The 23535-nt window shown below is 55.9% G+C and overlaps 11 protein-coding genes across 11 annotated transcripts; 6 read left to right on the top strand and 5 right to left on the bottom strand.

Annotated features, from left to right (window-relative positions):
- Nucleotides 1–219: 219 nt before the first annotated feature.
- On the bottom strand, nt 220–2498 carry N657DRAFT_672229 (uncharacterized protein). The gene is made up of 3 exons (XM_062795628.1): nt 1898–2498; nt 894–1841; nt 220–840 (listed from the first exon to the last, which is right to left on the bottom strand). Exons 1-3 carry the CDS (start codon nt 2351–2353, stop codon nt 355–357), a joined length of 1890 nt encoding a protein of 629 aa, XP_062646985.1. The 5' UTR covers nt 2354–2498; the 3' UTR covers nt 220–354.
- A 1664-nt stretch (nt 2499–4162) lies between these two features.
- On the top strand, nt 4163–7787 carry N657DRAFT_656499 (NAD(P)-binding protein; the record flags this gene model as incomplete). The annotated part of the gene is made up of 4 exons (XM_062794710.1): nt 4163–4288; nt 4349–5224; nt 6457–7348; nt 7414–7787. The coding sequence occupies 4 exons, from the start codon at nt 4163–4165 to the stop codon at nt 7785–7787; spliced, it is 2268 nt and encodes a 755-aa protein (XP_062646984.1).
- Nucleotides 7788–8649: 862 nt separating this feature from the next.
- Nucleotides 8650–10515, bottom strand: N657DRAFT_597594 (PDT-domain-containing protein). Its single transcript, XM_062790029.1, has 3 exons — nt 10238–10515; nt 10109–10169; nt 8650–10044 (listed from the first exon to the last, which is right to left on the bottom strand). The coding sequence occupies exons 1-3, from the start codon at nt 10331–10333 to the stop codon at nt 9083–9085; spliced, it is 1119 nt and encodes a 372-aa protein (XP_062646983.1). The 5' UTR covers nt 10334–10515; the 3' UTR covers nt 8650–9082.
- A 692-nt stretch (nt 10516–11207) lies between these two features.
- Nucleotides 11208–12730, bottom strand: N657DRAFT_574568 (peptide chain release factor eRF/aRF subunit 1; the record flags this gene model as incomplete). The annotated part of the gene is made up of 4 exons (XM_062789036.1): nt 11208–12344; nt 12407–12456; nt 12542–12626; nt 12695–12730. The coding sequence occupies 4 exons, from the start codon at nt 12728–12730 to the stop codon at nt 11208–11210; spliced, it is 1308 nt and encodes a 435-aa protein (XP_062646982.1).
- Nucleotides 12731–13263: 533 nt separating this feature from the next.
- On the top strand, nt 13264–13668 carry N657DRAFT_645954 (uncharacterized protein; the record flags this gene model as incomplete). The annotated part of the gene is made up of 2 exons (XM_062793037.1): nt 13264–13288; nt 13360–13668. Coding segments are annotated over 2 exons (153 nt in total), but the record flags the coding sequence as incomplete, so codon positions are not given.
- Nucleotides 13391–13741, bottom strand: N657DRAFT_645953 (uncharacterized protein). The gene has a single exon (XM_062793036.1). The coding sequence runs from the start codon at nt 13664–13666 to the stop codon at nt 13496–13498; it is 171 nt and encodes a 56-aa protein (XP_062646980.1). The 5' UTR covers nt 13667–13741; the 3' UTR covers nt 13391–13495.
- Nucleotides 13742–14244: 503 nt separating this feature from the next.
- N657DRAFT_656496 (DUF1770-domain-containing protein) lies at nt 14245–14897 on the top strand (the record flags this gene model as incomplete). Its single annotated transcript, XM_062794709.1, has 2 exons — nt 14245–14616; nt 14715–14897. The coding sequence occupies 2 exons, from the start codon at nt 14245–14247 to the stop codon at nt 14895–14897; spliced, it is 555 nt and encodes a 184-aa protein (XP_062646979.1).
- A 76-nt stretch (nt 14898–14973) lies between these two features.
- On the bottom strand, nt 14974–17478 carry N657DRAFT_690850 (uncharacterized protein). The gene is made up of 4 exons (XM_062797067.1): nt 17159–17478; nt 16891–17060; nt 16686–16815; nt 14974–16587 (listed from the first exon to the last, which is right to left on the bottom strand). Exons 1-4 carry the CDS (start codon nt 17384–17386, stop codon nt 15181–15183), a joined length of 1935 nt encoding a protein of 644 aa, XP_062646978.1. The 5' UTR covers nt 17387–17478; the 3' UTR covers nt 14974–15180.
- Nucleotides 17479–17639: 161 nt separating this feature from the next.
- Nucleotides 17640–18650, top strand: N657DRAFT_645949 (uncharacterized protein; the record flags this gene model as incomplete). The annotated part of the gene is made up of 1 exon (XM_062793035.1): nt 17640–18650. The coding sequence occupies exon 1, from the start codon at nt 17962–17964 to the stop codon at nt 18646–18648; it is 687 nt and encodes a 228-aa protein (XP_062646977.1). The 5' UTR covers nt 17640–17961.
- Nucleotides 18651–19332: 682 nt separating this feature from the next.
- On the top strand, nt 19333–20385 carry N657DRAFT_681334 (60S ribosomal protein L2-like protein; the record flags this gene model as incomplete). The annotated part of the gene is made up of 4 exons (XM_062796375.1): nt 19333–19344; nt 19504–20032; nt 20103–20200; nt 20260–20385. The coding sequence occupies 4 exons, from the start codon at nt 19333–19335 to the stop codon at nt 20383–20385; spliced, it is 765 nt and encodes a 254-aa protein (XP_062646976.1).
- Nucleotides 20386–21213: 828 nt separating this feature from the next.
- On the top strand, nt 21214–22552 carry N657DRAFT_656493 (Ribokinase-like protein; the record flags this gene model as incomplete). Its single annotated transcript, XM_062794708.1, has 4 exons — nt 21214–21265; nt 21422–21886; nt 21944–22439; nt 22507–22552. The coding sequence occupies 4 exons, from the start codon at nt 21214–21216 to the stop codon at nt 22550–22552; spliced, it is 1059 nt and encodes a 352-aa protein (XP_062646975.1).
- Between the last annotated feature and the right edge of the window lie 983 nt (nt 22553–23535).

Raw genomic sequence — 23535 nt, 5'->3', positions numbered from 1 at the left:
ATGCAAGGAAGCAAGAAACTGTGTTTGGAGGGCTTTGCACGGGCTAATGGCAGACACATGTGCCTTGGAACGCTGTCTGACACACTCGTGCTGCGGAAGATGGGAAATGAGCAAAGGAGTACTCAACGAAAGCGGCTTGGTCAAACGGCAGCGGCATATAGCGCACCTCCAGCTGAAGACAATGCCCCGCGCTTCTGGGTAAAGTAAGGTAGGCAGGTGCACATAATGTGTGGCATGATTGAGGCAAGGACCTTTGGGATTGCCGATGTATAGCTCCGGCAACCACTTGCTTAAACAGAACCGCCAACGGGCAGCCACGTAGATTGTAAGGCAATCACGAGGAACATATTACCCTCACAGCTTGATACTCTTGACCAACCTCGTCTTGATACCCGACAGCTCTCCCTGGTAGCCACCAGGGCCCTCGCCGCCTTTGTACATGGCCTTGACGCTCCTCAACTTCTTCTGCTTCTCCTCAAACTTCATCCTCTTCTTGACGCGCGGGTTGCGCACCTCCTTCTTGCGGTGCGGCGTCAACCCCTTGTTCTTCTGGATCTGGTACGTAATCTGGCGCTTGCCGTCAGGCCCGAGCTGCTCCGTCTCCACGACGCGCTCGCCCTTGCGTGCCTTGGCCAGCGCCTCGAACCGCGCCGCCTTGTCGGCCCGCTTTCTCTGCGCGCCCTGCGCCACCATGTCGTAGTACTCGTCCTCGTCGCCGCGCATCTGCTTGGCCGCCGCCTCATCGCCGTCGCTGTCGTCGCCGCCGAGATCAGCACCAAACTTGCTGCCCTTCTTGCCACGGCGTTCAGCCTCGGAGTTGAGACGGGCTTGACGGTCTCTCTGTAAGGAGTATTAGCAGACGTTGTCCAAGAAATGTCGGGGGATGGACTTACCAGTCGCTCGCGGTAGGGAATGTCCATGTCGCCACCCGCGTCGCGGCCGGCGCCGGCACGCTTGGCCGCCTTCTGCACTATCTGTGAAGTGTAGAATTTCAAGCTCTTCTTGCGGCGCGCCTTGTCGGCGGCTGCCCGGGCGTCAAGAACTTCCTCCTCACCGAAATCGGAGCGGTTATCGTCGTGGCCTGCTTCAGCCGAGGAAGCAGACACAGTAGCAGATTTTCCAACCTTCTTGGTGCTCTTGAGAAGCGTCGACAGATTTGCCAGGGACTCCTCAACCGCCTGAGCTTTTCTGGCCGCTTCTGAAGCTCTCCTCTTATTTGCCTTGATCTCGGCCTTGGAGAGCTTCTCCGTCCTCGGCCTCGGTACAGCCATAGCGTCGAGCATCTCAAGGTCCTCCTCTTCAGGCGGCGAGAGCATTCCAGCGTTAGAGGTAACAGCCTTTGTCGAATTGAGCTGTTTTACCTTCAGCCAGGCTTCACGGCACTGCACCAACGTCTCCATAACCTCATGATCTCTGAGTTCAGATGGGTTCAGAGTGGCCGATGACCCATCGCCATCCCGCGTCGGCGAAGTCAGGATGGCGAAGTAGCTCGCCAAGGCGGCGACGTAGCACCCGAGCAACCAGGACTTGACCACGGGCAGCGACTTGGTAGGCTTCCCTTCAGCCTCCTTCTGTAATGCCGATAGTAGCGGCTGCAGCTCCCTGAACTCGTCCACCAGGTAGTCGAACTCAGGATACCGGGCCTGCAAGAGCTTGTACCTCTCTTCGGGACCCATGTCCTCTGTTACTTCGACCTCCTTCAAGACCTCGGTTACGACCTCCTCTGCCTCTCCGGCTTTATGTTTTGGCGCAAGCCATTCGCTCCCATCAAAGGCGAAATCAGCCTCCTGCATCTTGGCCAGCTTCTTGGCTTGGAGACGCCGTGCCTCTGCCTCTTCTTCCTGCAAGGATATTAGCATCTGGCCGTAGCTACGCAGACAGATGACGAACAACATACCAAGGCATCGGCTTCCGTTTCGATAGTATCGGCATTGTAGTACTCCTTTTTTGAAGAGCCCCACCAACCCTCGTCCCCCTCTTCCTCGTCGCCCCTCCTCTCTTCCAGGTCAGACAGCACATCCTCCTCCGCCACACCACCTTTCTTGCCCCGTTTTGTCTTGGCCGAAGCCCGCTCCTCCTCTTCTGCCTCGCTCTCGTCCGTGTCTTCCTCCCCGAGAATCTCCTCGTCCGAGGGTTCTAGGAAGGCATCCTCCTTCTCCTGCCTCTTGAGGCGCTTGGAGCGCGGCTCGTCGTCGTCGTCGTCAAGGTAGATGCGGTCATGGTTGGCCCAGTACTCGTCCTCCGAGTCGGCGACGTCTTCGTACGTCTTGATGGTCAGGCGCGCGTCCTTGGCGTCGACTTCGCGGGGCCCGCTGGGTTCCGACTTGCGAGTGGCCTTTCTCTTCTTGGCCATTGTGGAAAAGTCGAGCAACGTACCGTCAAAACTAGAGTTGAAGAGCTGCGCCCGGGTGGTTTTATAGCATTGGCTACTGTCTGGTTGTTGTGAGCCGGCGTTGTGTGGAGTTCGCTGCTCCAGAATCTGTAACAGAACTTTTTGTTGCCGCTAGTCAAGTTTAACGTAAGGTTATCTTATCTAAGCCTGGCACACCTGCTGGCTCCCACTAGGCGCACATCCATGTGCGTATTATGTAATCCCAAATCTGCTTACATAAACCAAAAATGCATCTAACGCAGCGTTGCCCCGCGCCAAAGTAAACACCAAAGTCAATACCAAAGTCAACACCAAAAGCACTACAATGGCCACCTTCCCAGACGATTGCCGCCCTCCCGAGGGCCTTTTCGGGCCCTCGAGCGGTTAAAGACATTGTACGAGCAGTGTAGCGGAGTCTTCCCGTCAGTCATTTTGACAGACCGGTGCCTGGCAGTCATGAACGCGGCTTCAACTCTCTTTCCGTCGACGACGTTTCTTTGCGTTTGGCACGCAAATAAGGCAGTCCTCGCGCGGTGCCAGCCTGTTATCCAGACAGCCGAGGAATGGGGAGAGTTCTACGCTTTTTGGTTCTCAATTCTCAGCTCGCCAACTAAAGAGACGTACGAGGAGCGCCTTAAGGAGTTCGAGAGGAAGTATGCCTTAACGAACCTCGAACAGGTCGGGTATATTAAGGAGACATGGCTTCTACCATACAAAGAGAAGCTTGTTGCTGCGTGGGTCGACCAGCAGGCTCATTTTGGGAACACGGCTACTTCCCGTGTTGAAGGGACACGCGCTCCTCAAGTCTTACCTCCGGAGGTCGACTTTCGACCTCTTCGAAGCGTGGAAGGCGATTCGGCTTGCATTAAACAACCAGCTCGCCGAGTTACGGTCCAACCAAGCAAAGCAGCAGATTCGTACGCCTCTCGAGCTTGACAAGGCTGTATATAGAGCTGTACAAGGCTGGGTCTCGCACGAAGCGCTACGGAGGGTCGAGGAGCAAAGGCAGTTACGGTGGAAAGATCCCGCTCCGGCGCCTACTTGTACGGGCACCTTCACATGCGTCTATGGGCTCCCATGCGTACACGTACTAACTACACGCTAAGGCGAGCCGCTTCTTCTTGAAGACTTTCACCCGCACTGGCGCTTAATACGTGACGGGGCTCCACTGCACCTTCTAGAGCCCCGCCGTATAGAGCCAAAAGCGACGAAAAGCACTCTCCCAGCGTCAAGTACGAAGCGTGAGCCTAGTAAATTCGAGGTTGTCGAGGCGGCGCAGGCGACCGTGGCTGGAGAGACAGGCGCTTTGTCGGTTTTGGGACCAGAGTGATCTAGGCCGACGACTTGAGAAACCCACCACTGAACACTTTCGTGTATATCTCCCGGGCTCTCGAGATGCGTACCCCAACATCTCGCGAACGTCGTCCTGCACCGACTTCGCCCGGCATCGCTTGGATCCGGTAGTGCCGAACATTATCCCGTTTCAGCCTGAGCTGCCGACTGAACCGAGTTCTGACTTGAGAATTGCTTGACTTTGGTGTTTACTTTGGCGCGGGGCAACGCTGCGTTAGATGCATTTTTGGTTTATGTAAGCAGATTTGGGATTACATAATACACACATGGATGTGCGCCTAGTGGGAGTCACACTTGCTCGATCAGGGCCCACTTTGAAATTGAGCCGACCACTCAGAGGCCAGGACCGTCTTAATGCAAGACATTCCGTCACATACAACGGGGACTCTCGGAGGTTCATTTATCACAGGTTCCAATGACCAGCTAAGACTTCCATCCATGGATACCCTGTCAAGACTCGGTATCCCACTGCCCATTGCAACCGGCGTTCTAGGTATTCTCATAGCTCTCATCGCCAGCATGGGCTTGTTCAGGAGAAAGAACCAGATGCCCGTCGAGGGCCGAGTATGTCATTTCCTCCAAGTAATCTCACCTCGGAATACACCGCTAACAAAACTGTTCCAGACGGTGCTCATAACCGGCGCCTCGGAGGGAATGGGCCGCAGCGCAGCCGTCCAGCTAGCCGCCAAGGGCGCCAACCTAATCTTGGTGTCTCGCAACATCGGCCGGCTTGAGGAAGCCCTCGCCGACGTCAAAGCCGCCGCGTCATCCCCATCCACTCAGCGCTTCACCTATATCTCAGCCGACGTCTCGGAGCCAGACTACGCCTCGGCCGTAATCGCCGAGGCCATCGCCTGGAACGGCGGCCGCAGCCCAGACATCGTCTGGTGCGTCGCCGGCATGTCGACGCCCCTGCTCTGGACCGACGACAACTCCCTCTCCGCCGCACGCCGCAACATGGACGTCAACTACTTCGGCTCGGCTGAGATGTCGCGCGCCATCCTGCGCGAGTGGCTCTCCCCCGAGAACAGCACGGACCCCGACTCGGAGCCCAAGCACATCATCTTCACGGCGTCGGTGCTCGCGCTGTTCGCCATCGTCGGGTACAGCCCGTACTCTCCCTCCAAGTGGGCGCTGCGCGGCCTGGCGGACACGCTGGCCATGGAGCTGAACCTGTACCCAGATAACCCGGTCAAGGTGCACGTGGTGTACCCCGCGACGATTATGAGCCCAGGCCTGGAGAGGGAAAATCAGACCAAGCCCGGCATCACGCACGAGCTGGAAAAGGACGAGCCGCCCGAGACGCCCGACACGGTGGCAAGGCGGGCGATCGAAGGGCTCGAGAACGGCGAGTACTTTGTGGCGGTGTCGTTTCTGGGGACTTTAATGCGCTGCGGCGTGATGGGCGGGTCTCCCAGGAACAATTGGGTGTCTGATACCTTGCTGGGGTGGATTGTGCCGATTATTTACTTCTTTGTGCTGAGGGGTATGAATGCGCAGGTCAGGGGCTGGACGAAGTTGCATGGGCACCCAGCAACTAATGCGAAGGCGACATGATCGTGTGCCAAAGCTCCGTGTACCCTAGAACATGAAACAATATCCTCGAAACGGACGGTTTGGATTGGAAGCGTAAGAATGGCTTGTTGAGTCAAATCTGGAGAGAGCGGCGTTGACTGGCAGCATGCTCGCAGATACCGCTCCCTTCAACCTGTTAGTGCAGCTCCAAATAATGTATGTGTAAACTATGCTCTCGGCTACCCCATTTAACAGATCGGTCCGTCGAGGGACATCGGTTGGATTGCCACCGGGCCCTAATGTCTCATTCTACGCAAGGTGTGGAAACTAACCAGCTTGCTATTCAGTGCTGCGAAGACGGTTTGGGTTTCGTCAGCCTAGTAGGGGACAGAAGCCCGAGGTTCTATGAGTCCTACGCTTTCTTGAGGCATAATGAGTCTTGAACTGGGTTCGGGAACTCCGGCTGAGCTCGACAAGAGCTCGGCGGCACAGGGAAAGGCGCCCTCTTATAGTTTAAATTGAGAAAGGTAGAAGAGAGAAGAGAGAAGAGAGAAGGAGAAAAGACCACAGACAGCGGGCAGAGCTGAGGGGCCAAACCGATCATGCCATGGTTGAGTCAGACATCGACGGCACGAGATAAGCCAGAATATGGTACTCTCTGGCAATTGCCGGCTTCCCATACCCATATCCGTAGGTACCATCACGGAGCAGTGTGCTGGCCAACTTCCCTGACATTGAGCAAGCACAAACAGTTGGACGAGAACTGTAGTCATCGGGAAATGTCTGGTTGATAAACCACTGCGCCGGCGCCGGCTATAAAGTTCAGCAACGATATAATGAACAGTTGCGGCTTTCGTTGCTATAGGTCTGGAATGCCAGTAGAATGGAAGAAGCTTGAGTGTCCATTTTGGGGCGTTCCAACGAACGATCGCGAGCATTCTTGCTGGCTGCAACAAGGGACTGCGCACAGACCAGTAGACCCACCCTGCCAGAGTTCATGTGGTCGTGTGATTGGACAAGTCCATACAAAATTCTCCGCAGAGCAGCAGGCCTTCGTCGCTCCCGCTCTTCCTCAACTTCAACGACCAAAGGACCGGTCTTACAGCTGACGACAGCTGCTGGATCGCCGCCATCGCTTCCGACACAGCCATCGCGAACCGCGCCGGGAACCATTCAACGATCCCTCTCGGGGCTCGAGCATGAGATCGTCGTCACAGCGTGGTCGACCGAATAAGGTGACGAAGCCGGCCCCTCCGCCACGCGGACGCGCCCCGCGCCAGGTGGCTGTACATCTGGCTGCCCACGAAGTGGAAGTTCACGACCTGGCCGACCATCTCAAGGCCGATCCCAGTTCCGTCTTTGGAGACGTGAGGATGGCCGCCGACGACTATGCAGCTGCCGCCGCCGCTGCCGCCGCCATGGACACGGATCTCACCGAGGACGCCCACGGCGAAGCAGAGCCCGAGGCCGACATGCAGGACGGCCACGACCCTGGCACTGCCTCCGGCCTGCCGCCCCACGTCGACCTCACCGCTGCCAACATCCTGGTCAACGGCGGCGGCGGCGGCGCCCCGGCCAACGCTATGTCTCAGCCAGTTCAGGACCAACTGCAGGAGATGCAGCAGAATCTAGCACATGCCCAGCATGCACATCAACATCAACATCAACATCAACATCAGCACCAGCACCCACATGCACACCAGCATCAGCATCAGCATCAGCCGCCCGCCCAAATAGGCACACCGCAGGGAATGCAACCCGGCCACCAGTCGATGGACCCGTCCATGATGAAGACCACCGAGGAGCTCGCAAGGGACTCCGGGTACGGCGAGCTGAATGTGGAGAGCGCGCTGGCCAAGCGGTTGGCCCGAGAGCCCGGCCAGCGCCTTGCTCAGCAGCGCAGGCCAGAGCAGACGCTCAACCTCGGACGGCGTAGTAACGTCGAGGCCCTGTTTGCCCATATCGCGGGCGAGCCGGCGCGCGTTCCTTGCAAGAACTGCCACAAAGGCCATGGCCCATGGACGAGTTGCATTGTTGTGGATGGCCAGATGTGCGGTAGCTGTGCCAACTGCTGGTTCAATGCCAGCGGTGCCAGGTGTAGTTTTCATGGTAGGTTGTATCCTCAAGCCCGCACTTGGGATTGGGTTTTTCCTGACGGAGACTTCGCCTCGCAGAGACAAGAAATCCCCAGGTCGTCCCACAGCACTCAACCATCCTGCCAGCCACCAATGCCAGTCTGGCCAGCGATCCCACATATCGCTTTACGGCTTCCCACCCGCTGCTGCAGTCTCATGCGCCCACGATGGGAGCCGTCAATCATGCTGGTACGCTGTGGGCCAACAACCCGGTGCTGCAGCAGATGGTGAATCGAGCGATGGCCGAAGTCCGCGCTGCCGACAAGGCCACCCGCCAGCTCATCCAGATCGACGTCACCGCAAAGCAGTTGGCCCTGCAGATTGCCGAGTACGAAGACATGGTGAGCAACCAGGGGTCGCCCGGCGGGCCGGTGCCGGGCCAGCAGGTTATGGGCGACGAATCCGGAGTGTAGGGCTCCTCCCGTGCCGGCCCCGTGCCAGGCAGTGGTTTCTGGTCGAATACCGAACCCATTGAAAAAGCACTTGTCAAAGCCCTGCAAGGCCATTCACATGACGAGTGTGACAGCTAGGTCGGATGATCAGCAGCGCCCTCGGTTTCTTGCCGGTACTGCGAAGCACCGGGATGTCTTCGACACAAGGAATAGAGCACACGCCGCTTTGGCAACGGGGAACACCCTTCTTCGGCTGTCGTTGGCCAAGGACAAATACCTCGTTCACTCTCTTTACATTGGGACCGTGGGTGGTCCCGGAAACGGTCTGCTTAACGGCATGGATGCAAGCGATACCCCTTCATATCTCAGACGGCAAATTGGCGTCGCTTGAGCAATGGTTGTCGGTTTGTCTAATATTTTCGGTGTTGTCGAAACGGACGGGATACATTCTATTTAACCAGCGTCGTCCTGTCGCCCACCCTGTTCGCTTCACATATTCTTATCAAGGGGGCGGAGGAAATCAAGTGCTGTCTACATGGTATAGTGTCAATCAGCAGGGGCTATCGGCGTATTGAACTCCCAGGCGCGCTGGATGGAAACGGGAACAATGCTGATTCTACGCGGCTCTTAGGCATGGTTGGTTTGTTTGGCAGTTGGGATTGGGAGTACGGGAGGTTGACAGGTTTTGACATGTTTTGGCCCTGGTCAAACATTTGATATCAGCATGGAGGGTGAGACGGCGTGGCAAACGCGCCCGCGATGACAGGACTCATGTTTGAGTGCTCAAGCTTGACAAGGCAGCCCTCGCAAGATGGTCGTCGCTGGAGACATTTTCCGTGTTGGGGCCTGGAGAGGGTGAATGATAACAGGCGTCTTGCTCTGAGCTGGTACTTTGTCCTTTCCTCCTCGCCCCTGGTGTGCTTGGACTTCTGTCGAGAAGGGAGAGGGCAGTAGATTAACGACTCGGAGAGCATGCTGAGTTAAAGATTGATGTGAGACCTCGCTCGCACCCTACACCTCCATCTGTAGCTCAGCCAGCAGGATATTATCACCCTCCCCAACTCCCCTGAAAACAAGCTTCATTGATCTGTGTCATATCCCATATCTTTACTTGCCTTGCGGTCAATGCCCTCCCAAATTCCGCAGCCCAAGCCCAGCCGTTCCATCTATATTCATGGACCAACTTCACAAGAGATCAGTTCCTGTAACAGCTCACCTAAGAGTCTATAGGGCAAGCATTAGATATAGCCTTCCAGATATTAGGCCGCCGTTTTATATGCCCTCCTGTGGGTACTTCGATCAGGCCACCTTTTCTGTCATCCACTAGTCGAAGACGCATCACCTCTGCACCTCCGATTCCTCCAACTCCCCAACCACCTCCACCGCTCGGCAACCCGCTCCAGATCCTCAAACACGCCGCCAACTCTTCCCTCGGGATCATCAAACCTGCTGGCCTCAAATTCGACAAAGAACAAGTACTGAAACGGCGCATCCAGACTCGGCACGCTGCTGATACTCGTCAAGTTGAGCCCCCTCCCGCGGAAACAATCCAGCACAGCCGCCAGCGCACCCGCCCGCCGGTGCGGCACCGTAAACGACACGAGCGACTTATACCGTTCCCCACCATACACATCCCCCTTTTTGTCTTCAGCTTCTTCTTCCTCTCCCACCGTTCCCTCACGCTCAAGATTCCTTTGCCTGCCCCTTTTCCACTCACCACCTTGCTTCTCCTTCCGCCTAAGCACAAAGAACCTAGTTGTATTATCCTCCCGATCCTCGATGCACCTCGCCAGCACATCCAGCCCGCACGCGCTGCCCGCCCACTCGCTCGCAATCGCCGCGCTTTCACCCGTCGCGTCCGCAGCCGCGAGCTCGGCCGCGCGGCTCGTCGAGCTGACCTCGATCGTCTCGGCCCCCCGTAAATGGCGGCGCAAGAACGCAGCCGTCTGGCCAAAGCCCTGCGGATGCGAATACACGCGTCGGACGTGGCGCAGGTCTGCTAGGGGAACACCCGTTTTAGGGCCGGAGTCGCCAGGTGTTTGTTGTGGTGGTGGTGGTGATGAAGAAAAAGACGAAAAAGAAGAAGGCGGTGGTGGTAAGCGGCCGTGCAAGAAATGATGCACATCTAGATAAACCTCGTCACAGACGACAAGGTCGGCGTACTCGCCCGCGCGATCGGCCAGATTGTCAAGAGTAAACGTGACGGTGCCGTGGGTCGAGTTCTCAAAGGGAACAACGCCGAAGGGGCAGGCGCCGGATTGCACGCGGTCAAAGACTTCTAGTTGAGGTGTCAACGTTTTGGTTCTAGGTTAGAAAAATTAGATTTGGTGAAGAGGGTTAACCTTTGATCGTCACCGTCGGCTGGAGCTGCCATTTTGAATCGGGGAAAACAATCTTTGTGGCCTGGACGGGAAGTGAGCTAACTGACGACTCGAAGCTCCCTGGATCGTACGTCATGTGCATTCTCATACCTGATGCGAATACGAGTTGAACGGCCCCAGAAAAGCAACGGTTGGGTTGGTGATGCCCTCTTCACCCGGAGCTAGGTGATCGCCTGATGAAACCATGTCGAATAGTTCAGACTGCGAGTTGGGGCATTGAGTCAGGGGAGAAGTCCTAGAAGGGACGCTCCAATGGCTACCTGGAGCTAATTAAGCACTGTCCTGAGCATGTCCATAGAAGGGCGTACGACGAGACACAAGAATGTGTGACGCTCACATGAAGACCAAACCTTGCAGGATGCCCCTTGTGACGGGCCAATCCACTCTCCAAAGCTTCAAAGTGGCTTGAATAAAAAAGGGACCCCACTAGGCCCGTGGAAGGGGCCGAACTCGGCCGCCTCACTTAGCATTTCTCCATGGTTACTTGACAGACAAGTCTTGGATCAGCACGTCTCGCACCATTTACGCAGTTAGAATCTCATGAACGAGTGTTGGTCCGTCGCTAGCTACTCAGTCTCGATAACCTCTTGAATCGATACTAAAAGACCGGACAGACACCGCCTGGCTCAAAGCGACGTCCGCGTATCAGGACCACCGCTAGCCCCGCCAGCCCGTGTCACAAACATGTAAACCAATCTGCTGATTGATGCCCTGCAATGACCTTGTCCTTGTCCGACTTCCCGATCCTACGGGCATACTTCCTGCAAACCGTTTCGTCAGCAGGCTAAAGCATGTATGAGGGAGCCCGTAGGGGCAGCACACCTTGCATCCGCCACCCAATTCAAGAAGCCGTCATCACAGAGCGAAGCGGGCTGGGACGCGACACATGGTGGTCGTGGCTGGGGCCTTCCGAGAAGCCCTTCATCAGCCGCCGCTGAGCGGGCAGAAGCTTCCCTGGGCTTCGCGGCACAGCGGCCGCATGGCCGGCATGGGGTGTCGTCGGCTCGGACGTGATGGCTTCAGTTCTGGGTCCCTCGTGATCGACGAGGGAATCAAACTGTCAATCGTCGTAGTAGTCATCATCGTCATCCACTTCGGCTAACTGCTCAAAGTTGACCTTGTACCGGAGAATGCCACCAATGCCGCCAAAGCCCTTGACGAACTGGTTGCCCTCGGTCGAACGGTCCGAGACGAACTCGAGCGTGGTGCCAAAATCCTTGTAATGTTCGGCGATCCACTCGAGGAACGACTCTTGCGAGACCACCTCCATCTCCTGGCCCGTCTCCTTGTCCATGAATTTGTCCCGGTTGGCCTGCTCCTGCTGCTTGGTGGTGTGCAGGATAGTTTCGCTGCCGTTGCTGTCCTTCAGCGTCCACCGCGTGACCTCGAGGTTCTCAAAAACAATGAGCGTCTCCACAGCGCCCAGCTCCAGTGCCTTGAGCGTGTCCTCAATACCGTAGCAAACCCGGCCCGTGTCCTGGCTGATCTCCTCAAAGTACTTGCCAATGAGCTTCTTCTCCTGGATGAACTTGACATTGCCGAGCGTCTCGGAAGAGAGCTCAATGGCCTGGTTGAAGCCGTTCTCACCACCGTACGACACATCGACGACCTTGATGACTTTGGCCTGCAAGCGCTGGTCAAACATATCGGACGCGTTCAGATCGTTCTTGAAGTCGGCAGAACCAGCCAGCACAATGCCGGCCACGTTGACTTTGTCGTTGGTGATGAAGTTCTGCACGGCCAATTCGGCCACCTTGCGGACGTAGTTGTGACGCTTTTCCTCTCGCAAACGGGCGAAACGCAGTGCCGACTGACCACCACGGCCGTGCTTCTTTGGAAGATCAACCGAGAACTTCTGGACAACATCACGCGTGTTACCACTGAGGGTGCCGAACAGCGCTCCATTACCGTCCATGACGATAAAACCAAACTTCTGGTCCGACTCGAGCAGCTCAGCAAGAGCCTCGGTGTGGAATTTGTTGTCGCAGAGGTACAGCGACGTGTTGATGGGCTTGAATGGCTCGAAGTCGATGTTGACCTTGCGCTCCTTGCCTTCGGAGGTCAGAATTTCACCGCAGTACACAACCAGACCGTTCGGAGGGACCTTGTTGTATAGCTTGAGGCGTTGCTGGGTCGAGGTAATGGCCGAAAGCACGGACTGACGGTTGACGCGAGACTTGATGTTGGAGGCGGTGCCCTACAACGTGTGTTAATGGATGTGGGGGTCCAGCATGGTACATCGTGAGTCAAAAGACGTACATATTCTTCTGCCAACATCTTCGCCGCACGGGAGATCTGATCCTTCGGCGCTGTGGGAGGTCGTCAGTGACATGTAACAAATTGCGGCCCAGGCGGGCGCTGCACAGGCTGAGAGGTGACGGGATGGAGACTAACGGATAATCAGGGAGATCATGCTGGTGCCATTTCCGCGGGCAGCCTCGAGCCGCTTAATGAGTTTTTTCACCTTCCAAATCTCAATCTAACCGGCAACATCGTTAGCTGACACCGTTGGCCCTGGATCTTCAGGGGGGTTCTCGTGATACTCACGTTCTTCTCCGCCTCGCTCGCATTCGGGTCGCTCATGGTGAAGGATTGTTATCAATCAGAGAAAGACCGACTCTAGAAGAAATAAGTAAGCTTCCTCCTCGAAGAAGGGAGGTCTTTGGCTGTTCTTTTAAGAGTTTTCGCTTGTATGTCTTTGCAACCGGAAATTCTTGGTTTTGGTGGTGGGGTTGGACCCGAGAGGGGTTTCGAGACAGTGAAGCCTTTTCTTCGCCCAGGGCCAAAGGTGGCCCGGGCACACATGCTGCCCCACATGTTACCCAGGGTGCGCCACCAAATGGTCATTAGTGGCTGAAACTCGATGGTTTGGGTTGAGTGTGTCGTCAGACTGTGAATCGAAGTCTTTCCAGGTGGGGCTGAAAGGCTGAACGCGAACAGTGAAACGCGAAACCAACTTGGAAATGAGTAACTCACCATACCTGTTTCTCTGCACGTACCATGAACCCATGAAGATAATCCCCCCGAACCTTCTACGTGACTCACATTCATTTGAAGAGGTCCACCGCAAGCTTTGCAAACTTGTTGGAGTTCTGGCTGGGTAGTCTCCATATCAGCCCGCTCAGACTCAGTGTTCCAAAGGTAAGGTACGGAGAGTGAGATGGTACGGACCAAGGCTCCAGCTAAGTCAAACAAGTCAAGTCTGAGCTCAGATTTGGACTTGGCTTGTGTTGAACTGAGTGGGTTCCTTGGCACCAAGATTCACGGACTGAGCACTGATGTTCAATGCGAGACTCTCAGTCAGCACAGATCCATCACAATGACACAGTTCCTGACATAAGCGTCATATCATGGCACAATGTCTCTATATAAGGGGGTAATTTCCCCTGGGAGGATTAGAGAGCACAATTTTCTGTTCCAACAAGAAAGGGACATTCTGAGGCACCCTAACCCACTATCTTGATCCTTCATTTGTGTGGTCACTCTGGAATCGTGACTCCAATTCAAGCTTCGTTTCATACCTCAATCTGTTCAATACCATTTGGTTGATCTAAGCTTACTTGAGCATGTAACTGTTGGCTGCCCAACAGCTTGCCTAAGCATAGCCATATTTGACTTGACTTGAGACTTGGTCACATACTTGCAAGTCTAGCCAAGTCTAGCCAAATCCGTATATAACCCTAGCCACCGAAGCTACTAGTTCCCACTTCGACCCCCAACGTCCGTGGCTGAGGGTGGCTTGAAGACATTAACTCAAGGAATTTCTATAGTACTATACCTAGCCACTACATAGTCTTGGCAAGTCTATCAAGTCAGATAAGTCAAATCTGAGGCTATACTTACTTACGAAAAGCGCGATTTGATTTGGACTTGCCTTGACTTGGGTTTGACTTGGGTAGATTCGACTTATCCGTAGCCTTGGTACGGATATTATTGTACCATACCTGGTACCCAGGAGCTGCTTCCGTTGTGGGGCTCTTGGAGCAATGATGCATGCGCCGGGGTGCAAGACATTCGACGCTCACGATTCAACCTCTCCCACTTGACTCGACCCGGTGCCAGTCAACTGAAACTCTCCCCATTCGTCACAAGCAACAATGTCCGCCTCAATCCCCCTGCAAATAGCCGAGACAGTGCAGACAGCACACGTCAACCGCCACCCGTCCCCGCAACACGACCTGAACCCGTCCACAGCAGCCTCGAGAAAGGAACCCGTCGACCTCGAGCCAGTCTTTCCCGACGATGGCGGCATCGACGAAGAGACAGTCAATCATATTGAGGGGGAAGAGGAAGATGAGGACGAAGACGAGACAGAAGACGAGGAGCTCTACCGTTCGCGCATCAAGCCGCGGCCGCGCCGGCATCACCTCCCGCCGATGCCCGACCTGCGCTTCGAGCAAAGCTACCTCTGGAGCATACGGAATGCCGACACGTGGTGGAAGGTTGTGTGGATCACGGCGAGGGATCAGGTGAGCTTTTGGCCCGTCCCAAGGGAATGGATGATAGTGCACGGATTGGAGCGGGTGGTTGAAATCGAATCACGTTTTGCTGATGCAAGGAACTACAGGTTATGATGCCATTTGTGCAGGGCATTCTATACAATTTGGCAATCTGCGGCTGGCAGCACTGGAACCGAAACGCCCGAATCCACGGATCGTCGATCGGGGCACGGCTGAGGCGGTGGTGGTATGGGGTCAATAACTGGCCGATACCGCCCGAGAGGAAGGTGAATATGAGAAAGGGGTGGTGAGGGGTCTAGAGGGATGGACCTCTATGTAAGAACATGTCCAGCTATGTATGGCGACACCTTGGTTCATCTGCAAGCTGGGACAACAAATCTATTACGGACAATGAGTCTTAAAGCACATTGACCAATTCCCGCTTTTTCAGCCGTGTATCGTCCAGTAAGCTCACTGTTTTGACATAGCCATGCCATCTAAATAATAGACCGGTTGATTCTTGGCATGTCTCGCCGTGGCGCCAAACTCCCATAAAGTCACAATAAAGCTCCATATCTTGTTTTGAGGTACCCATCACTCGGCGGGGACGGCATCAGCAGGCCGAGGAGCAGACCTGGCGATCTCTGGGCTGCCCCTAAGAGCCAGAGATGTCGCCGGTTCGCTCGAGGGCGTCGGCGGCGACTTGACTGTATCCGCAGCGTCAACCATCGGCTGGTCCGCACCCGCCGCGCTTTTCTCCGCTGGCTCAGCTGGCTGGCTCACACCCGCTTCGGACTGTGATCCGCCAGGCTCCAGTGGTGTCAGACGCTTTGTTGCAACGGAAATGACCTCGGCCGCCGGCGGTTCAGGTTCCGTGACAACGGGCTCCGCAGGACTGGCATCGCTGACCTCGGAGTCGCCGCTAACAACCACATTGCGGTGCGCCGTCCTTGGGTGCTTTTGCTTTTCGACCGCAACCGGCGGGCCCGGAATCTGCCGCACCTTGTTGTTCTCGTCAAACGAGACTCGAATTGGGAACGTGAAGATCAAGCTGGGCTTTTTGACGCCGTCCAAATCCTCATCCATGATGTCGTCCTCCTCAAACTCTTCCTCGTCCACCTCCGACTCCTCCTCCGGGACGTGTTCTTCTTCCTCATCGTCCCCAAAGTCCGGCTCACTGCCCTCCTCTTCTTCGGACTCGTCCGAATCGTACTCCTCGCTCTTCCGCTTCCTGGTCGCCCAGCTATTCGAGCCGTGACTTGCGGCGGCAGACCTCTGCGGACGCCCTGACCGGGTGGTTTGCTTAATCTCCAAATCCTCACCATCTCCTTGCACGCTCGTGGAAGCGCTGGGGACACCGTTGCTAGCGTTCTCGGCGTTCAGCCGAGTGGGCGCCCTCACCTGCCTGCCGCTGGCCGTCGTGACAGGACCGCTGGGCTCCGCAGGCGTGGCATTCCTGGTGTTGCGGGTCGACCGGCGCGTGGTGGAGTCTGAGAAAGAGTCCCTCTCGTCATCTGAGTATGTGTACTTCATGCGCTTGCCTCTGGTGCGGCCCTCGTACAGCGAGAAGCCAGGCTCGGGCCGCCTGAACTGTTCCTTGCGCATCTGGCGATACTCTCTACGCCGCCGTTTCTCCTCTGTAGCCTCAAATCGAGGGATGCTCAGCATGATTCTCTTCGCGAACGCCTTGGCTTTCGGTCCGCCGTCCTGGGTCTCGAGCTTCTCAGCGAGTGCCTTGAGTTCGTCGATGTTGCCGGCGACACTCCACCACGTCCGCTGCAGTCCAGCTGGATTGCTCTCTCGGTATACCCGGAATGAAGTGTCGTCGTTGCCCTCAATCAGGAAGTACCGCCGTTTGTCGCCATCGCTTCCCCAAGGCTGCACGCTCAGGGGTATGTTAAGATCGTCGTCGTGCCGGTTCTTGTATGATTGACTGATGATCGTCCTGACAGCATCCGACGATGAGAGGGTCCATTGCACGAGTGTCCGCAACAGCGTGAGCTACCCAGACCGAATTAACAACCACCCTGAGTACGAGAGCGACGAACAGAGAGTGGAAAATATAGCCGTTCGCGAGGTTTGAGAAGTCCAGCACTTACCCGTTGCACCGGCGTCATCGACGCAAATGTCGCCTGCCCCGCAAGCGGGTTCTGGCTCTCCCAGTCCTTCGCCCATTGCCCCTTGTGTGTCTGGATAGCTTCCTCGAGCGCGCGGTTGTAATGTCCAGGTCTGTGGGCCCAGGATTGTCAGTAAGGCGAAAATAAATCATTAGAATGGTTTGCTCCCTCTTCTGTTGATACGCACTTCACATCTTGCTTGCGGTTGAGGAGCAAGCCAAGCAGCGCGCACAGGAAGTGCTCAACGCGCTCACCCGGAATTGACTCGACGACATCGCGCTCGAGCTCCTGGGGGCCAAAGTTCGCAAGGTTCTTTGGAAACGCTTCGGAAAACCGGGCGCGGAACATGACGATGAACTGGGAGGGGCGAAAGTCAGCTTGAGGCGCCATCAAGACGGCCATAACTTCTCGCGTTGCCACGCGCGCAAGACGCGATCAACAACGGAAATACGTACAGAAATATCTGGATTGTCTGCTAGGACATATTCATGAGGTGGTGAAGGCTCGCGCTTGGGTCTGGGGGGCGTTCTCTCCTTGGGCTCCAGCGCTTGGTTCTTGTCCACCTTGTGGAAGAATTTCAGGATGCCGTGGCGCTCCTCCAATTGGATGTCGGATTCATCATCAGATGGCGGCTCTGAAAGGGAAGAAATCGAAGAAAGCTCAGAAGAGTCATCCTCGGCCATTTTGGTCGTGGTTGACACCAGTTGTCGGCGATGGCAGTTTGCTGAGGTTGGGAGTTGGCGCGGGAAGTGGAGGAAAGTGAGGAGCCTTGACAGTTGACGGAGAGAGATCAATCGGCTGCAAGAGATTACGTACCGGCCCAACATGATGGTCCAGGGCCCTCCTAGCTTACCTTTAGCTCCGAGGAACTTGATAGGTTGAATCATAACGACTACAATCAATTCGGGCAAGCTGCGCCAACTACTCCAACGTCCCAGTCTGTCCAGAAGGCTGCCGGTACAGGCAAGAGAAAGCAGATCAACTTTCTCCCCGTTGCCCCTAGCTGTGCGCCAACCTGAGTCCCACCATCACCTGCCCTTGCCATCCATTCCCCCTGTCCGCTACCATCACAGCACCGCCATCGAAGTGTCGTTCGCATGACACGGACATCTTCAGCGCTATACACATGTCCATAACCCAGATTATCAAGACGAACTCCAACCATTGTTCCTCTATAACTTCATGTCTCCAAGGCACCAGGGAGTGGTCGTCGTGGTGGCGCCCGTTCATTGCTGTTGAGATGGGACGTCATAGTGAGATGGCACTGATGCTGCACTGCTGGCGGGATCTGGCAAAAGCGGGTCGTGCGGTGAGGCTCGCAAATCGGCCCGCCTCTTCCATCCAGGTTCAACCGCTGCTGTTCTGCCCGGCCAAAACCGTCCTCATCCACGATTTCCGCAACTCTGCAGTGGTGCCGCCTTCTAGCACAACTTTGGTGGGGTTTCGCACGCAGACGGCCCATCCATCGTCATCTTCCAGACAGCAGCCGTGGATGGTGAGAGAACGACCCGAAATCGTTTGCACAGCCGAACCACATCCGCGTCTCGTGTTTCTGAGCCATTTCCCAGCAATAGATCCGCCGCCGGTAAGGCGCGCTCAAGTGACTTGTCATAATGTCCGAACAGAGGGGGGCGCGACCGGGGAACGATTCCTAGGTGACCCTCGAATGCAATTTTGCATCAAGACCGCAGAAGAGGCTCAATTTGAGTCTTGCCCGGGGAAAAGACTTGACTCACGCAGAACCTTGCGATGCTTTGAAAAATTATCAGCTCAGGTGGTCAGCCGCTTGAGAGAACTTGGCTGGGGCAGCCTGCACCGTAATCGGTTGATCACCCTTGGAGCGCGGTTCAAGTCTCGCTCTCAACCGGATCCGCACAGCAGAACCACGCGCCATGACGGTCCAGAAGCTTTTGCAATCTCCACAACCATCAAGTCTCAGCTCTGAGGATCACACCAGTGGATGTAGACCTAGGTATTGTTAGCCCAGAGGTCAACCATGACACAAACAGTCAAAATAAGTGCAAGTCAAACTTATTTTACCATTCTGCAGATGCCGATTGGATGTCGTTAACGACTGTCGCTGACCCAGCAGACGCGCGTTTCGCGAGGTTGCGATGCGGAGGACTGGAGGTTGGGGATGGAGCTCGCAAACTGATAATCGAGTCGCGTACTGTGCGAAGGTGGCCAGTTCCGTCACTGTACGCTACCACACTGGCCCTAAGTGCTTCTCTGCGCATGATTCAATCGTCAGCTTTGAGACGGCCTTAAACTCAGAACCAGAAGACACGTTCTGAACATTGATACCTCAACGGTTCATAATTGCCCGAGGACCGTGGAGCAACTGGCTGCCTTCTAGCCGTGGGCACCGAGATTGAGCTGAGAAACATGTGGGCGTACTGTGTTACGTCAGCTGATGACAACGGTCAATGTCTTAGCTTCAGAGCGCCACAGCTCTCATCACGTTAGGGCACCTGGACAGCCACACCAATCAACTGTGGCTTTAGCATCCACACAGAAATTTGGAAAATATCGCTTCACCAATTTGGAGCTTTCCGTGTCGCAACCTCAACCACCTTCAACCACCGAGTCAACCCCGTCACTTCCACATTTTCAAGGTAGGAAGGGCAAGATGGGTCGCGTCGTAAGTGAACTTTATTATCTCAACCCCGGGATTCGACTCGACTCGGCACCAAAACCTCGATTGCGGCGACCGGCCGGTTGAAACTGGAGATTCATTGGGGAAGCTTGGGAGGAGGGGAATGAACAAGATGATGCTGACCTGCGCTTCTTTCGCATCCAGATCCGCAACCAGCGTAAGGGCCGCGGCAGCATTTTCACTGCCAACACCCGCCTGCGGAAGGCCCCTGCGAAGTTCCGCAGCCTCGATTATGCCGAGCGCCATGGCTACATCCGGGGTATCGTGAAGGAGATCATCCACGATCCCGGCCGTGGTGCGCCCCTCGCCCGTGTCGTTTTCAACTCGCCCTACAAGTACAAGAAGGTCCAAGAGACGTTCATTGCCAACGAGGGCATGTACACCGGCCAGTTCATCTACGCCGGCAAGAACGCCGCCCTGACCGTCGGCAACGTCCTTCCCCTCGCCTCGATCCCCGAAGGTACCGTCGTCTCCAACGTTGAGGAGAAACCCGGCGACCGTGGTGCTCTAGGCCGCACCTCCGGCAACTACGTCACCGTTGTCGGCCACAACCCCGATGAGGGCAAGACCCGCATCAAGCTTCCCTCGGGCGCCAAGAAGGTCGTCAGCAGCGACGCTCGTGGCATGATCGGTATCGTTGCTGGTGGTGGCAGGACAGACAAGCCCCTCCTGAGTACGTTCTCACGCAGCTGGCGCTGGAGTTTATGGGAGGTTGGATGAAGGTTCTGACGGATGCTTTACAGAGGCCTCGCGTGCCAAGCATAAGTTCGCTGTCAAGCGCAACCGCTGGCCCAAGACTCGTGGTGTAGCCATGAACCCCGTCGACCATCCTCACGGTGGTGTAAGTGCTGCAGGACCAATTGGCTGCTGGAACGTTGGGTATCTGACATGGCGCGACAGGGTAACCATCAACACATCGGTAAGGCGTCGACCATCTCGAGGTACGCCGCCCAGGGTCAGAAGGCGGGTCTTATTGCTGCGAGAAGGACGGGTCTGCTGCGTGGTACCCAGAAGACGAAGGAGTAAAGGCTTTCATGGTTCTACATCTGGGCAAGGGGTTCATCGGATTGCATTGGTCTTTTGCGTCTTTGTAGTTATGGGACTGCGAAGGCAAGCGGACGGGAGACTTGCTCTTTGTGCAAGCATTCATGGCCGTGAAATGAATACAAGATTCCCAAGCGCGGTCGGGACGAGTCTTGTTGACAAAGCAAAGTACTCGAAGATCCGGCGCCGCAGGAGGGATCAGCCGAGGCAGGCCGTGCAGTCAGGGGATACTCTTGGGAATCAAACAGGGCGAACTCGTCGCTTCCGGGGCGATAAAGCGAGGCATCTCCTCGACACGGTAACCTGGGCATATCCGACGTACTCTACCGACGTGACCGAAAGATCGTAGGTGTTGGAAATAATAAAAGAAGCAGACCAAAAGGCCCAGCCTTCTGACGTCAATAACCTAGTCAGGACGATATAAGGTATACTCCATTGGACCAATATCCAGGCATCTCATTGCCACGATTGTTCTCGACACAGCCGTTCCATTCCCATGCGTTCCCAGATCCCCGGTATCGAGATATGGCCTCGTTGGCCTTCCACGTCTTCCGAACGGGATCAGTGGCTTGCTCGAAGACCGGCATCTTTGCCAAGCCATTCCCGTCGATCCTTCCTAAGACTCTTCTGCCGATGAAAAGTGGGCTGGCCGATGGCGGCGGCGGCAGCTGGATGAACCCCACCATTTTGCTGCCCCGCCCCTCTCTAAGCTGCCGCTGCTCTCCTACAACAACCAAAACACCGATACCAAAGGGCACAAATTCATTTTACCTCCACGCCTCAACTTACCGCAACCGCCGGCTTAGCAACATGGCAGCCGACAAGGAGTACAGATTGCTTTGCCTGGAGAACCCTCTCCTCGGTAAGTCCAAATCGAAGCGGCTTTCCCTTTGCAATTGAGTGTCGGACAGGAAATTGTTTGGTTCTTTCGACCGCTTTCTTGCCCAACACCCTGAATTTGATGTGCATGTGTAAATGTCAGTGTGGGAGCCTCGACTGACATAAAGACACACACCAGATATCCAGGCTGTCGGCAATGATGCTCTACTCGAGAAATACGGGCTCAAGGCCAACGATGCCATTCTGGCCGACCCAAATACCAACCACCTGGATCTCTATGAGGACCTCTTGAACAATTACGATGCCAAGCTGATTGCCGGCGGCGCTGCCCAAAACACGGCCCGAGGTGCGCAGTACATGCTGCCTCCAAACAGTGTCGTCTACCTGGGCGGCGCCGGTGACGACAAGTACGCCGCCATCCTCCGCGACGCCTGCAAGCAGGCTGGCCTGCGCGTCGAGTACCGCGTCGACCCCAAAATTCCCACCGGCCGCTGCGGCGTCGTTATCACTGGTCACAACCGCAGCATGTGCACCGACCTGGGTGCCGCCAACCACTACGATCTCGAGCACCTGAAGCGCCCCGATATCTGGGCCCTTGTCGAGAACGCCGAGGCGTACTATGTCGGTGGATACCACTTCACCGGTAAGCCGCTAGCCTGTTCCTTGTTTCACCAGGTGTGGTATGCTGACCATCCACCAGTCTGCCCTCCCGCCATCATGGAGCTCGCCAAGCAGGCGGCTGCCAACAACAAGCCCTTCATCCTGTCGCTCTCGGCGCCCTTCATCCCGCAGTTCTTCAAGGAGCCGCTCGATGCCTCGGCGCCGTACTGGGACTACGTGATCGGCAACGAGACCGAGGCCGAGGCCTACGCCGACTCGCACGGGCTGGGCACCAAGGACGTCAAGGAGATCGCCAAGGCGCTGGCCAACCTGCCCAAGGCGAACCCACAGCGCAAGCGCGTGGCCGTCATCACCCAGGGTACCGAGCCGACCGTCGTCGCCGTCCAGGGCGAGGACGAGGTCAAGGAGTACCCCGTGCACGCAATTCCCAAGGAGGAGATCAACGACACCAACGGCGCGGGCGACGCCTTCGCCGGCGGGTTCTGCGCCGGCATCGTCGAGGGCCGCCCGCTGGAGAAGTGCGTTGATATGGGCCAGTGGCTCGCAAGTTTGAGCATCAGGGAACTTGGTCCTTCGTAAGTTCCTATCCTTTCTCCCTTGTGAAACGCAAGCATAGACGAGACTGACCAGCTTCCCGAATAGCTACCCCTTCCCCAAGCGTACCTACTCTCGCCAGGAAGCGGACTAGGAGGAGACCCAGAACAACGAGCACCTGCGCATCGACTGAAGATGGTATGAATAAACAACAAAACATCGGATCCCTCGACATAATCACATCCAATTAGCAAGGGAGAGGAAGCTCCACCTTCCATTTTGCGGCAGGGCAGGCGTTGGGGGCAACGGAGCGTGCATAGGGAAAAGATACAGGCAGGCAGGGTAGAAAGGTTTCAACAACAGCGCAGACGGCACGGACACAGATGTTAGGAGTTCTGGATTCATGAATTTTGAATCAGGACTTTTCGACACTTCTCATCACCCCTTTTTTGGCGGTCCTTTTTTCCTTTTCCTCTGCATCAAGGAGTTTTGTGGACATATCTGGCAATTTTCAACAGGGTCGAGAAGAATTCAACTTTTGACAGGGTTTCTCCTATTCACACTGTCACCGCGTCCACCAGCAAACCAGCAACCGCCAACAGCCACATGAAACGTCCGGGAACCCATCAACGCAGTTCAGAATAGGACCAAGCAGACAGGGCGGCGAAGAAACTAAGAAGCCAGAAAACGAGAAATGACCTCCCTTCTCGAAAGCAGCTGTTTTTTCCCCACCGGGACCCTCTGCTTTCATGCCTCCTCCTTTGTAGACTGAACTAAACCAGCGAAGGAAGGGAAGGTACACTGCAGCCGCGAGATTCCAGAGAGCTCAATTCCCATACCGAAACGCGATTGTGAAACCGGCTGCTGGAACGGTTGGCTCGAGTATACCAGGCATGATGTAACGGGTTCAGTCCAATGTCGCGCCGGTCCAAGTCGAGAAAACCCCACGTCACGATCTCTCAGGAAAAATGAGATAACCAACCTCCTGAGAGGGCGAAGCTGGAGTCTCAAAGGTATATAGATTTTCTTCCGCGACCGGCCAAGGTAGGCAGGCAGGCGGGTTCTCCCGTACCGCTTTCTCGTGTCAACCGAGCAATTTCAGCTCGAACTTGAACTGGCGTGCCAACCATGGAGCGC

The sequence above is a fragment of the Parathielavia appendiculata genome (assembly GCF_033297405.1).
Source record: "Parathielavia appendiculata strain CBS 731.68 unplaced genomic scaffold N657scaffold_7, whole genome shotgun sequence".
In the NCBI taxonomy this organism is placed as follows: Eukaryota; Fungi; Ascomycota; class Sordariomycetes; order Sordariales; family Chaetomiaceae; genus Parathielavia; species Parathielavia appendiculata.
This window is presented reverse-complemented; position numbering and strand designations above follow the sequence as displayed.

What these genes read in the sequence shown, in the direction of transcription:
- N657DRAFT_672229 (XM_062795628.1), bottom strand. Translation starts at nt 2,353, where the DNA reads ATGGCCAAGAAGAGAAAGGCCACTCGCAAGTCGGAACCCAGCGGGCCC. An exon ending in AAACGGAAGCCGATGCCTTG is followed by an intron (nt 1,842 to 1,897) that starts GTATGTTGTTCG and finishes ATATCCTTGCAG; the next exon opens with GAAGAAGAGGCAGAGGCACG. An exon ending in TTCCCTACCGCGAGCGACTG is followed by an intron (nt 841 to 893) that starts GTAAGTCCATCC and finishes TACTCCTTACAG; the next exon opens with AGAGACCGTCAAGCCCGTCT.
- N657DRAFT_597594 (XM_062790029.1), bottom strand. Translation starts at nt 10,333, where the DNA reads ATGGTTTCATCAGGCGATCACCTAGCTCCGGGTGAAGAGGGCATCACC. An exon ending in TCAACTCGTATTCGCATCAG is followed by an intron (nt 10,170 to 10,237) that starts GTATGAGAATGC and finishes CTTCCCGTCCAG; the next exon opens with GCCACAAAGATTGTTTTCCC. An exon ending in GCCGACGGTGACGATCAAAG is followed by an intron (nt 10,045 to 10,108) that starts GTTAACCCTCTT and finishes CACCTCAACTAG; the next exon opens with AAGTCTTTGACCGCGTGCAA.
- N657DRAFT_645953 (XM_062793036.1), bottom strand. Translation starts at nt 13,666, where the DNA reads ATGAAACGAAGCTTGAATTGGAGTCACGATTCCAGAGTGACCACACAA.
- N657DRAFT_690850 (XM_062797067.1), bottom strand. Translation starts at nt 17,386, where the DNA reads ATGGCCGAGGATGACTCTTCTGAGCTTTCTTCGATTTCTTCCCTTTCA. An exon ending in CAGACAATCCAGATATTTCT is followed by an intron (nt 17,061 to 17,158) that starts GTACGTATTTCC and finishes CGCCCCTCCCAG; the next exon opens with TTCATCGTCATGTTCCGCGC. An exon ending in CGATGACGCCGGTGCAACGG is followed by an intron (nt 16,588 to 16,685) that starts GTAAGTGCTGGA and finishes CGGTCTGGGTAG; the next exon opens with CTCACGCTGTTGCGGACACT.